The 13959-nt window shown below is 43.6% G+C and overlaps 1 protein-coding gene across 3 annotated transcripts in view; it reads left to right on the forward strand.

The window, feature by feature from the left end:
- Positions 1–13959, forward strand: part of ABCG2 (ATP binding cassette subfamily G member 2 (Junior blood group)) — a 52921-nt gene that overhangs the window by 10980 nt on the left and 27982 nt on the right. For 2 of the 3 annotated variants that reach the window (XM_029077154.2, XM_029077155.2), the window contains 5 exons: positions 2672–2885; positions 9051–9110; positions 9966–10080; positions 10672–10824; positions 13738–13895. In XM_029077154.2, coding sequence (XP_028932987.1) covers positions 2692–2885; positions 9051–9110; positions 9966–10080; positions 10672–10824; positions 13738–13895 — 680 coding nt within the window. In that variant the 5' untranslated portion in view covers positions 2672–2691. Of the gene's footprint in view, positions 1–2671; positions 2886–9050; positions 9111–9965; positions 10081–10671; positions 10825–13737; positions 13896–13959 lie in introns of those variants that run through there. The other variant, XM_039913744.1, reaches the window with a different exon arrangement.

Genomic DNA, 13959 nt, shown 5'->3' on the forward strand with positions numbered 1-13959 from the left:
ACAATGCTCTGCACACAGTAAGTACTCAGTAAGTATGATTGATTAGTTAAGTGCTCTCCACTCTAGAAGAAGGAATGTCATGAAATTTGGGAGCAGGAGTGCTTGCAGTTTCTAGTTTCCTGCTCTCAGGAGATGCTCGATAAATACCATAACTCTTAGGACTGTATGCAGTGACGGTTGAAACTCTTTTCTGCCAGGCATCGGGTAGAGGTAAGGGGACATGCTGAGATTAAGATCAACCCTTCATTCAGCAATTCCCTGGAACGGCAGTGTTGGCTAGCCAGCCCAGCTACTTATTGTTAACCCGGAAAAAGAGGCGTAGGTGGGAGGACCACTTTAGCGTGGCTTTCAGTGCGGCCCAGGACTGTCAGTACAGTGACTTTCTAATGACTCTATTATGGCTCTGTGTGAGCCCGAAGCCTGACTGTGGGGTTGGTGATGTATTAGGGCAGAACACTGTTAATTGCCCCTTATAAGCAGGGAACACATCTACTAATTCTGTGGTATTGTACTCTGTCATACATTTACTACAGTGCTCTGCACATAGCAATGGCTCAATAAGTGCCATTGATTTTTAATATTATCATTTAGCCACTTTGTCTCAGGAGGGTCCTCATATTCCTTCTTTTAAAGATAACTGCCCGAGGTGATTTGGAGGAAGCCTTGGGGATTGTTTTCGTAAGCCCTATTTCTTTCGTTCTCCCCTTCTCCTTCTCTTCTAGTATGAGGGGATCTGTCTTTCTCTTTCTATTTCAAATCATGCAAACTGCTGTGGCCTCTTCCCCAGTCTGAGACTTTATGATTTAGGACAGGTGCTTCTGGGCCTTTATCATGTAGAACTGATTGTGCTTGTCCTTTGCCCCCCATAAGGATGGGATGAGATGGAGACATACTTCCTTTGAAGCCAGCGAGAGCAACTATCAAGAATGTGCAGTGCCAAACAGCCTTGCTTTGGGAGTTCAGATGAAAACTACAGAGAATAGAGATGCAACATGGCCAAGTAGAGCATGGGCCTGGGAGGCAGAAAGAGCTGGGTTCTAATCCTAGCTTCACCACTTGCCTGTTGTGTGGCCTTTGGCAAGTCATTTCACTTCTCTGTGAAGTGTTCCCTCATCTGTAAAATGGGGATTAAGATTGTGAGCCCCATGTGAGACAGGAACTGTGTCCAACCTGATTATCTTATAACTACCCCAGCACTTAAAACAGTCCTTGACTCGTAGTAAGTGCTTATCATCATCATCATCAGTACCCATTGGGACCATTATCTATTGGCTTGGACAGGCCTGGAGAGACATGACAGAGACTCATCAAGTAGAAGTGAAAGGTCTCTAGTCCCAAGGTTCTGTTTGACTCACCAAACCCCACCCTCACAGACTCACACAAGATCAATCTGTACAATTCACTATGTAGTAGCAGATAAGGACTCCAAATTTAGGCTGTCCAGCCAACCACTTGCCAGGATTTAGATGCCTTCCCTTAAACTACAATTTAAACTTCTTTTTTTCCAAGAAGTAGTTGAATACATCAGCCTCACTGAAAACACTGCCCCTTCATGACCAAGGAATTTAATAATAATAATAATATTAATAACAGTATTTAAGCCCTTACTGTGTGCCAAGCACTGTTCTAAGAGCTGGAGTAGATACAAGGTAGTCAGGTTTTTCCCATGTGGGGCTCACAGTCTTTTTACAGATGAGGTAACTGAGGCACAGAGAAGTTAAGTGGCTTCCCCAAGGTCACACAGCAGGCAAGTAGCAGAGCCAGGATTAGAATCCACATCCTCTGGCTCCCAAGCCCATGCTCTTTCCATTACTTTTAAGTTGGCGGTCATTTCCACATGTCTGTAAGATTATTGTAGAGTTGACACTCTATCACCTTACCCCCTCGTACATTACCATTGTAGAGTTGACACTCTATCACCTTACCCCCTCGTACATTACCACCCTGATTTACTACCACAACGCAGCCCACACATTTTGTTCCTCTAACGCCAGTCGACTCACTGTACCTCAGTCTCATATCTCTCACCACCGACCCCCTCATGCATATACTGCCTCTGGCCTGAAACTGATTCCTTCTTCATGTCTGACAGACATTCTGTCCCCCACTTTAAAACCTTCTTAAAAATACATCTTCTCCAAGAGGCCTTCCTTGACTAAGCCCTCATTTTCCTCTTCTCTCACTCCCTTCTCCGTCGCTCTTGCACTAGGATTTGCCCCCTTTATTCACCTCTCACTTGGACTCATTGCACTTAAGTACATATCTGTAATATAATTTATTTATATTAATGTCTGTCTTCCCCTCAATATGGTAAACTCATTTTGAACAGGGAGTGTGTCTACCAACTCTGTTATATTGTACTCTCCCAAGCTCTGCAAACAGTAAGCACTAGGTAGATAGGACTGATGGACTGGCCATTTCACGAGTTTAGAGTGTTGGAGAGTAAACGAGAGTATTTATCTAGTATGAGAGTATCAATACGAAAGAATTACGTCCTCAAATTGATTTTACCAGCTCTCCCAAGAGCTTAGTATGGTGCTCTGCACACAGTAAGTGCTCAGTAAACGTGATTGATTCAAGAACCAGAGGTTAAGAATTTTATCGGGTAGGCGGGAAAAGATCTTACCCTGGGTGTTAAAAATTTGCTCCATTTTGTTTCTTTATTACACAGGAGGATAAGACCACCTCAAAATGTCTGCAGACAACATCCAAGTCATCGTCCCAATGTCGGAAACAAGGGGGAATGGTCTCCCAGCACAAGACCCCAAGAAAATGTCCATGGGGAGCATCTTGAGTTTCCACAACATCTATTACCGAGTTAAATTAAAGAGTGGATTCATCGGTTCTCGAAAAACTGTCACTAAGGAAATTCTGCATGACATCAAGTATGTGTTTAAAGACTGTGTGGATAAAGTTGATATGGATGGTTTCACTTTAGCAAATAACTAGATTTAATAGGAGCTGGGTTCTAATCACAACTCTTCCACTTGTCTGCTGTGTGGGCTTGGGCAAGCTCTTAAGGTTCTTAACTTCTTTGTGCCTCAGTTTCCTCATCTGTAAAATGCGGATTAAATCGTATTCTCTACTATTTAGACTGTGAGCTCCACTTAGGACTCCAAGTCCAACCTGATTATCTTGGATTATGATGTCCAGTCTGAGTATCATGTGTCTACTCCAGCGCTTAGCACAGTGCTTGGCACATAGTGCTTAGCAATTACCATAATTAAGATGTTGCCGAGTTTCCGGATCATTTAGACTCATTTGGAGCACTGACAGGCTTATATCTTTTTGACCCTTAAAAAGGTGACGAAAACCCATCTGGGTTAACTGGGGTAGGGGAGGAATGTTTGGGAGGAGTTGGTCGCTTAAGAAGGAATAGGGGGGAGTTGAGAGAGGGAGGGATCTTGGATTTCATTTGTTTGCACCATCTCCAATTTTCGAAGAACTGACAGCTAGTCGTAATTCATTTATCTTCCAGTCCTGCTTCCTTTTTTTCATCTTGTAGATTAGTGAATTGATATTTAACTACAGATGGCTGCAGATCAAGGTTACCTTTGGGAGTACTGCCAGATTACAGTCAATAGCACGCAAGGCATTGCTTTCCAAATTGGTCCTCTTTCCTTTTCCTGTTAGTAAGGCTCAATGAAGGACTGTGCCTCCTACAGGTGTCTATCACATAGTTTTGTGTCCCCCAGGAACCTAGAAAATGGGAAATTTAGCCCCTCACAAGCAGTTTCTAACTAGAGACCTTCTCTGCCCAGAGTCCAGTCCGTGCATGTCTTTGACAGTGCAGGGGAACATCAGCGAGGGTGAAGAAAAGCTATTATTTCTGGAAATTCAGGGCGGGTTGGAGGAAAGGAGAAACCTCAGTGATTACTAACTGGACAGATTTTACATGGCAAATGAAAAGACACTAGAAGACACTTTTTTTGAGGAAGGAAAGGAGACTTTGCCCTTCAGTTAAGCAGATGATCCTAGATGTCACCTTTTCCTTTGGGTAAGGTTGAAAAGAGGATGGGGATTGAGAAGAGGTGGGGCAAGAGGGATGGCATTTGAGGGAAGCCTCAATCAATCAATTGTACATATTGAGTGCTTACTCAATAAGCTATGTCTAAGCAGCTATGTACTAAGCAGGTGGGAGAATACCGTATAACAGAGTTGGCAGACACATTTTTGCCCACAAAGAGCTTACAGCCTCAGAGAGCTAATGATCCAGAAAAAAAAACAAACAATTTTGAGTCTTTTCAGCCCACTTGGAAGCTTTGCTCTATTTATCCCTGCTCTTTATAATCAGTCAATTAATCATTGATATTTTTAAGCACTTTGTACAGAGTACTGTACTATGCACTTGGTAGAGGAAATAGAACAGAGTTGGTAGGCGCTTCCCCTGCCCACAACGAGCTTACAGTCTAGAAGAGGAGACAGACATTAATATAAATAAATTACGGATATCTGCATGAGTCTTGTGGGGCTGAGATAAGAATTAATAAAGGGTACAAATCCAAGTGCAAGGGTGATGCAGAAGGGAGTGGGAGAAGGGGAAATGAGGATTTAGGGAAGGCCTGACTAAATTCTTCAAGTCTTGTTGGAGATCAGGGAGGAGTAAGCCTAGTAATCAATCAGTGGTATTCATTCAATCGTATTTAATAATGTTGGTATTTGTTAAGCACTTACTATGTGCAGAGCACTGTTCTAAGCACTGGGGTAGACCCAAGGGAATCAGGTTGTCCCACGTGGGGCTCACAGTCTTAATCCCCATTTTACAGATGAGGTAACTGAGGCACAGAGAAGTGAAGTGACTTGCCCACAGTCACACAGCTGACAAGTGGCAGAGCTGGGATTTGAACCCATGACCACTGACTCCAAAGCCCGTGCTCTTTCCACTGAGCCACGCTGCTTCTCTGTTGAGCACTTACTGTGTGCAGAGCACTGTACTAAGCCCTTGGAAAGTACAATTCAGCAACAGAGACAATCCCTACCGAACAACGGGCTTAGTCTAGAATGGTGCCTACTGAGTGCTTACTCTGTGCCGAGCAGTGTACTGAGTGCTTGGGAGAGTACAGTGCAATATAGTTGATTGATATGATGCCTGCCCTAAAAGGATTTGCAGTCTAGAGTCCAGAACAAACTCTGGAAACCCAATGAGGCAAAGGTTCCATTTCCCCCACTGGTCTGGCACCTAGGCAGATAGTGATAAATAGTGGGGTGTGGTCAGATTTTTGGAAGATAAGATAAATAGACCATATGGTCTTCAAAAATAGGAAGTCTTTTAATAGGGACAAAAACAAGATCTCCACATGAAGAAATGAAGAGGGCACCAGGAAGTCTGGGAAAGAAATGTGACAGCAGCAGAAGATAGTCATTACTTGAGCATAATGTGGCTGGGATTGTCCATCACACATCAGTGGCAGATAAAAGTTCCAAATATACTGATAAAATCATATCTTTGAATCTAGGCTCCATTTAAAATGAAAGCAACAATACAAAGTAGTCACTCAATGAATACTTTTTCTTTTGAGAACAGTGCTGATTATAGAAGCTACTTGTGTCTTAGTTCAAGGAATTGTCATGTAATGGAAGCAATCACTCTGCTCTCTAATTCTTACCTACTTTCTCACCATTAACATAGTTCATGTAGATTTTTGTCCTTATGAATGGCCATTTTGACCACGTTTATCAATAAGATAAACTCTGATAAAGAGACAGGAGGTCATTAAATAGGGAATTCTCCATCACCATTCATTTTATAACCACACTTGTAATTGTGGGTAACTGTAGTTTTGTGTTAAGATATTGATTAGCCTACTTTCTCACAATTAACATAGCAACAATGTAGATCGGTTCTCAGAATCTTTGGCACCCACACTGAGCTTTTCTGATCAATCAATTTCTGTTTGACTGCTCCCTCCTGAGGAGCATTAGAAGAATTGGGGAGAGAGATCTGGTGAGAGATAGGGGTGTTTTTTTTATCTTTCTCATTTTTATTTTTGTATTTTTGTATTTGTGGGATCTGGCTGTCTCTCCAATTGACTTGTAGCCACAAAGAAAGTAACAGCATTTGTTTGGAGGACCCCTCAAAATCTAGGGTGCCTTGCTAACAGTTTAGAAAATGAAGACAACGTGACTTTCTATCTCTCTAGGGCTATCACATGTTAGGAATTTTACAAATCATTATAAAACCAGCACTGATAAGAGCAGTCAGCCATAGGTCTATCTTTACATATAAATACAATGTTGTTAATTATTAACAGCTTTTGGGCTGCCTCACTGACCCATGTACATCTCTGGGTGAAAGGAAAATGAATATCTCAGGATTGAATAATAGTGCAAGGGCTAACTGCAAATTCCCTAGACTCATCATGTTTGCCTAATGGTATCACGTAGTTAGGTAGGGCACCACTCCGGAAACTTTGACTTCCAGGACATTAGCACTGCATAAACAGTCATTCAGTCAATCATATTTATTGAGCACTTATTATTTGGGGAGCACTGCACTAAGCATTTTGGGAGAGCACAATACGACAATATAACAGACACATTCCCTGTCCACAATGAGCTTACTACCTAGAGGGGAAAACAGACATTAATATAAATAAGTAAAATTACAGATATGTACAGAGTGCTGTAGGGCTGGGAGTGGGGGGTGAATAAAGGGAGCAAATCAAGGCTATGCAGAAGGGAGTGGGAGAAGAGGAAAGAAGAACTTAATCAAGATAGACTTCTTGAAGGCGATGTGCCTTCAATAAAACTTTGAAGGAGGAGAGAGTAATTGTCGGATAGGAAGAGGGAGGGTGTTGCAGGCCAAAAGCAGGATGTGGGTGAGAGGTCGGGGATGAGATAATCAAGATCGAGGTGTAATGAGAAGGTTAGCATTAGAGGAGCAAAGAGGCGGGTCTGGGTCGTAGTATGAGAGTAGTGAGGTGAGGTAGGAGGGGGCAAGGTGATTGAATATTTTGAAACCAATTATAAGGAATTTCTGTTTGACGCAGAGGTTCTTGAGGAGTGGGGAAACCTGGCCTGAACACTTTTGTAGAAAGGTGATCTGGGCAGCAGAGTGAAGTATGGACTGGAGTGGGGAACGACAGGAGGCATGGAGGTCAGCAAGGAGGCTGATACAGTAATCAAGGCAGAATAGGATAAATGCTTGGATTAACACGGTAGCAATTTGGATGGAAAGGAAATGGCAAATTTTAGCGATGTTGTGAAGGTCAAACCAATAGGATTTAGTGATGGGTTGAATGAGAAGAGCAAAGGATAACGCCAGGGTTATGGGCTTGTGAGACAGGAAAGATGGTGATGCTGTCTACAGTGATGGGAAAGTCAGGGGAAGGATGACAGGGTTTGGGTAGGAAGATAAGGAATTCTGTTTTAGGCGTGTTACGTTTGAAGTGATGGTGGGACATCCAATGGTGGGATATCTTGAAGGCAGGAGGAAATGCGAGACTGCAGAGAAGGAGAGAAATCAGGCCTGGAGATGTAGATTTGGGAATCATCTGCATACAGATGGTAGTTGAAGCCATGAGAGTAAATGAGTTCTCCAAGGGAGTGGGTATCGATGGAGAATAGAAGGGGACCCAGGACTGAGCCTTGAGGGACACACACAGTAAGGGGGTGGGAGGCAGAGGAGGAACCCATCATAGGGCTGTGAGCAACTCTTGGGAGTGAAATGTTCCCTCCGGAGATTCTCTTTAGTCTCTTCCTCTCCATTTTTGAAACCCGGTCTTCTCTTGGAGGGCATCTTTGGGGCATACAGTTGAAGTCCCTAATTTGAGGGGAGCAAACACACGTGTCAGGGTGACCCTGGCCATGGAAGTTCTCCCCTGAAACTTCCTACACCCTGTTTTACTTAACTCACCAGCGTTATCCTCTATCCTAGGTGAGCAAACAAACCTTAGACTTTGCATCTTATCTTGGTAAAGAGGGAAAAAATCCTTGGCTCTCTGCTACTCCCCCTTGTGTTGTATAATGCACCTCTAAAGTGGATCTTTCTGCCCATTTATTCAGCAGTGGAGAGTGAAGGGAATCAGTCGGATGGGTGATCTCCCCATACCTGATTACTATGGAAAAGGGCTGCTAAGGTCCACTTGGAAAGGAAAATCCACAAGCGGGCTCTGGATATGACCAGGAGAGTACACAGTTGCTGGCTAACACCCAACTGGACACATGAGAAAACGTAGGTCCCATCTTGCACCAGATTCTCTTCCTGATATTACTAGGCCTCTATTGACATGAATGAAAACTGTACTTAATATACAAAGAAGAATCATCAGACTGGACTGGCTACAGGCGGGAGAATCAAGCAGAGGCCTCCCCCTTCCATTCTTAGCTTGGGCAGTGGCTAGCGAGGGGAAGACAATCTGCTACAAGGCAAAACTCCCCTGGGCTGGGTAGCAGCAGCATGGGAGAGAGTCGAGGGTGGAGACTCAAGTTTGCTGTACAGAAGAAAGCAGTGGTAAACCACTTCCGTATTTTTACCAAGAAAACTCTATGGATACACTGCCAGAACAATTGCTATGGAAAGCGGGGCATTCTGGGAAAGATTAATTCATTCAGTCATTTATTGAGCACTTACTGTGTGCAGAGCACTGTACTAAGTGCTTGGAAAGTACAGTTCAGCAACAGAGACAATCCCTATGCAACAACAGGCTCGCAGTCTAGTAGCGGGGAAAGATGTGTCCATGAAGTCGTTATGGGTCAGAAACAACCGAAAGCGTATGACAAAACAAGATGAGGAAACTGAGGCACAGGAAAGAAAAGTGCCTTGCCCAAGGTCACACAGGTAAGTGGCAGAGTTGGGATTAGAACCCAGATTCTCTGACTCCCAAGCCTGTGCTCTTTCCACTAGGCCATGCCACTTGCTCATGCTGTGTGGTCCCATGGTGGTTCCCCACTGGTGGTGGTGTGGTGGGCCCCTGGCATGCAGTCTCTTGGGTCCTGACTCATTCCCAGATGTTAACCACAAGGCAATCATCCATATTAAACATTTCAGATGCAAAATTAGCTTAAAGGTGATATCCTGAGTCAGTGGCCTCCTCTGTTTTGCTTTATAGTGGGATCATGAAACCCGGACTCAACGCAATTCTGGGTCCCACGGGTGGTGGCAAATCATCGTAAGTATTGAATGAGCAAAGGTCAAAATGTCTGTGAACTTTTCTGTGACCTTATCAATGGGAAATATTTGACTTGTCCTTCAGTTGTATTTATTGAGGGCTCACTGTGTTCAGTGCACTATACTAAGTGCTTGAGAGAATAACAGAGTTAATAGACACATTCTTCTCACCTTTCCTCCTGAGGATAGAGGAATAGGAAGATATATCTGGGACCAGGCAAGTGTTTCTGGGAATTGTAGTTCTAGAAACATTCATTTTTGCTCCACTGCCTGTTTCCAAGACCTGTTGGGAGCAGCTGAACCCTCCCCTGATGCTATCTTTGATTTGGATTCTAGAAACTGGGAGTGGGGTCCAAAGCTGGTATATGGAACTCTGAAAGTGTTCTAGGTCTCTTCCCCCTTTTCCACTGATTTTTAGATTGTGAGCCCCCCAGGGGACAGCGACCATGTTAATTCATATCTGCATAGTCTTTTCAAGCATTTAGCACAGTGCTCTGTGCATAATAAGCAATTACTAATTACTCTTGCTACTGGAGAATGGTAGAGGTGCGAGTAGCACTCGGAAGCTGGTCTAATCATGGAGGTTGAGAATTCTAGAGAGACTGTCCTTCCCCTGCCCATTCCTTCAGTCCCCAAGGGAGATTCCCAGTTTAGCCTCTGAAAGGGTTAAATTTCTTTTCCAGGAGAAAGAAAGAGGGAGAATGCACACACCCAAGAGAGATTGCTCCATTTTTTTAGAATTTACAACTTAGCTGCAGAATTATGTAATCATCTCAATTTTTTGTAATGGAACTACTGAGATGCTATTTATGAGACAAATTTCCCACCTGAGTCTAACCATCTTTTCCTGAATTAGGTTGTTGGATGTTTTAGCTGCAAGGAAAGATCCCAAAGGACTAACTGGTGATGTTTTGGTAAATGGTGCTCCACAGCCCTCCAACTTTAAATGCAGCTCGGGTTACGTGGTGCAGGTGAGTGCTGAGTTGGACTCTGTTTTCTGCACCTCTAGTTCCACCTGGAGCCTCCATTGCTGGGAGTCAATTTGTCCAAATCTATCTTTCCAAACCCCCAAGCCTGTTAAAGGAGGCTTTGTCAGCTGGCAGGGGATAGGAGGAAGGTGAGAGGAGTTTGGTTCGTCATCCTGAATTTGGCAGTATACAATTCCTGGAGGTCCATACTCCAGCCCCCATACTGCCTACCCTTTGTAAACAAACATTTGGGTTTCGGCCATAGGTTGGGTGAGGAAAAGAATGGGTGCCCTTGCCCTGTTAGGCCGATCTGATATCGAGGTGGGATTCGTATGGATCAGCTAAGCAGATTTCGGCCCCACGGTCTATTTGGTGATTTAGGACAATGCTATCCATCATAACAAAAACTCCACGACTCCCTAGAACGTCTGTTGACTAGCTTTCAGAAAAGTTCTAAAGTTCTGCAAAAAGTTCTCTGACGGTCTCCATCCATTAGATTTCCATTTGACCGCTTGCAGCTTCTCATTTAAACAGTGCTGCAGAATGAATGCCAATTCTTCATTTTAAAAGAGAATTATTGTTTTGCCTTGTGAGGACGATGTGGTGATGGGGACTCTGACCGTGAGAGAGAACCTCCAGTTTTCAGCAGCACTGCGGCTTCCAACCACCATGAAGAATCATGAGAAGAATGAGCGGATCAACAAGGTCCTTAGAGAGCTTGGTTTGACCAAGGTGGCTGATTCCAAGGTAATAGGCCAAAATGGGGTTGTGGCACTCTATACCCAGAAGGATATCATAATTCTAGGGGAAGCAAGAAGCAGCATGGTATAGTGGATAAAGCACAGGCCTGAGAGTCAGAAGGTCATGGGTTCTAATTCTGACTCCACCACTTGTCTGCTGTGTGTCCTCGGACAAGTCACTTCACTTCTCTGTGCTTGTTACTTCATCTGTAAAATGGGGATTGAGACTGTGAGCCCCACATGGGACAGGGACTGTGTCAAACTCTATTTGCTTGTGTCTACCCCAGTGCTTAGTATAGTGCTTGACACATAGTAAGCGCTTAGCAGATACCATCATCATTATTATTTTCTTTGCCTGTGACATTCCAGGCTTAGCAACACTACATTCCTGAATGGATGGCTTTCACCACTTTTTGGTTAGTGGATTAAAAGACCATTTCTAAGAAAGAATGCCCTGAGAACTCATTAGTTGATGATGATAATGGAATCAAGTGCTTACTATATGTTAAGCGCTGGAGTTAGATAAAAGATAATCAGGTCCCGCATGAGGTTCACAGTCTAAGTAGGAGAGAGAACAGATATTAAATCCTCATTCTGCCCATGAGGGAACTGAAGCACAGAGAAGTGAAGTGATTTGCCCAAGGTTATATAGCAGGTATGTGGCAGAGCCAAGATTAGAACCCCAGTCCTCTGACTCCCAGGGTCCTGCTCTTTCCACTAGGCCACCCTGCTTCCTTACTGTGCATTAGTTAATATGCAATGGCATTTTCTCTGCAGGCTTATAATGACAGTTTTGCAAATAGTAAAATTTAGAACTGGGAGAGAGGCGACATGCCATTCTAGCATTTTTGCTTCTCCCTCCAATATATAATGGCACAGATCTGTTCCACTTTTTATATTTATTTCCCCTCCCATCATTCTCTAAGAACATTTGTCCATCGAGGCCATTTGTCGAATCAATAGTCAATCCAGTCCAATATTCTGTCTCCTAAAGAGGGCAAGAGGATGTTTGGAAGGTGGTTTCCTTGTCACCAATCCTAGTGTGTCAAAATGTCATCTTCAACTTTCCGCCTAGAAGTCCAAATCAATCAATCAACCATATTTATTGAGCGCTTACTGTGTGCAGAGCACATGGTTCTATCCAAACTTCTTTTGGGCTGCCCCACTTTTTGTGGTAATCATTTTCATATGCTCACCACGTTACTTGTTCACTGGTCTATCCAAGCCCTTCTTGGAGCTCTGAACACTTTTCGGCCTGCACATCTTTTTGTGGTAATCACTTTCATATGCTCATCACACTAGATGAGGATGAATTTCCTTTTGTTCCTCTGCCAGAAGGACAACCATTATGTAGTTCTTCCATGTGCCCTGCTGCCAATGGCAACAGATGGTTAGATCATTAGTTTGACCCAGTAATGACTTTGCATATGTTATTCCCCTCTTTTTCCCTTCTAGCCCAAACAACTTCCAACTCCTTCTCCCTGTCACTTCTGGATGCGGATTTCAACTCCCTGTCTCCTAACGTTCTTGGGAATGGCACCACTTTATCCTATAGAAGATACCTTTGTGAGCAATGTTAGACAACAAAGGACTCTAATTAGATTAACACTAGCAGCCCAGCCTACAGAATAATAATGGCTTATTTTTGCTCTACCTGTGGAGGAAGCTTCTGAAACTCACAACTTAAATGCAGTTAAGCTTTGATTATTGAAAGGCCAGCTATCCAGTGAATTGCCAAAGCTTCTTTTCCTCCTCTACCCTCCTGGGTCCCACATTTTAGCTATTTTACAGTGTATCTCCATATCTCCCACTCCAAAATGTGGCAGGACAGAGGTGAAGCTCAGCCTGTGTGGCAACTGGATCGGTTAATTTGCCAGCGTAGCTCAGTGGAAAGAGCCCAGGCTTGGGAGTCAGAGGTCATGGGTTCTAATTCTGGCTCCGCTACTTGTCAGCTGTTGACTTCGGGCAAGTCAGTTAACTTCTCTGGGCCTCAGTTACCTAACATGTAAAATGGGGATTGATTGTGAGCCCCACGTGGGACAACCTGATCACCTTGTATCCCCCAGCGCTTAGAACAGTGCTTTGCACATAGTAAGTGCTTAACAAATACCATCATTATTATTATTATTATTAATAAAAGGTTTGTTGGGAGGAGTTGAAGCTGTTGGATAGAACCTATTTTGAGGATCCTTCATGGAGCTCAGTAATCCATGGTTTTCTTATCCTCTGTTGACCACAACTAAGCAAAAGTTGACTTTGACTATCTCTTTTAGCTTATCTTCTGTGTACAGTGTATTCCTGTCTACACTTCAGCTTGGTAGTGGTGTATTATTTTGTCTGTGATCGATTTTCCCTATTTCCCAGAGAACTCATTTTTTTTTCCTCCAGTTCACTTTCTCATCACTCCCTCAAACCCTTTCTTTACGTCCTCCCTCCCCCTATGTCTTTCACACATACTACCCATCTGCTATTTGTTGCATGAAATTTCTTGAGGGAAGTGCAAAGAAATGAAAATTCATCTCCCCCTACTTTCCCTCCCAACTGCTTTCCCCATCTTGATTTTTTTAAGGTGTTTTTTAGTCTACCACTGTTTGAGATTTCATGGGATCAGAAGCTCCTTTCTCCCTGTTTCAAATGACTGCACTGGTTATTATTCATGGAATTTATTAAGCTCGTACTAAAGCCCAAACACTGGATAAAATGCAAAGTAAACAATTTAGACATGGGCTCTGTTTCACTAAGGGCTCACAGTCTGATGAATGGATTACCACCAAGAGCCAATTAGCTATTAGGTGACTAGAATATGGTATACAGTTTTTCAGGACTTATGAAGGAGACAGTTCAGCTCCTCACTGTTCCAGAGAGAAGATTTTCCCAAGCATCCTGCATGGACTGAAGCTTGCTGATTTTCCTGCTCTAGGTTGGAACCCAGTTCACCCGTGGGGTATCTGGAGGAGAACGAAAGAGGACCAGCATTGGGATGGAGCTGATTCCAGATCCTGCAGTCTTGTTCTTGGATGAGCCAACCACTGGCTTAGATGCTAGTACGGCTAATGCTGTTCTGCTACTCCTGAAGAAGTAAGATGGGGGTGGGGCTGAATTTGTCAAGGAGTGGTTGCTTTGGCACCTCGAGTGCCCACAT

This window comes from Ornithorhynchus anatinus, chromosome 12 (genome assembly GCF_004115215.2).
Source record: "Ornithorhynchus anatinus isolate Pmale09 chromosome 12, mOrnAna1.pri.v4, whole genome shotgun sequence".
In the NCBI taxonomy this organism is placed as follows: domain Eukaryota; kingdom Metazoa; phylum Chordata; class Mammalia; order Monotremata; family Ornithorhynchidae; genus Ornithorhynchus; species Ornithorhynchus anatinus.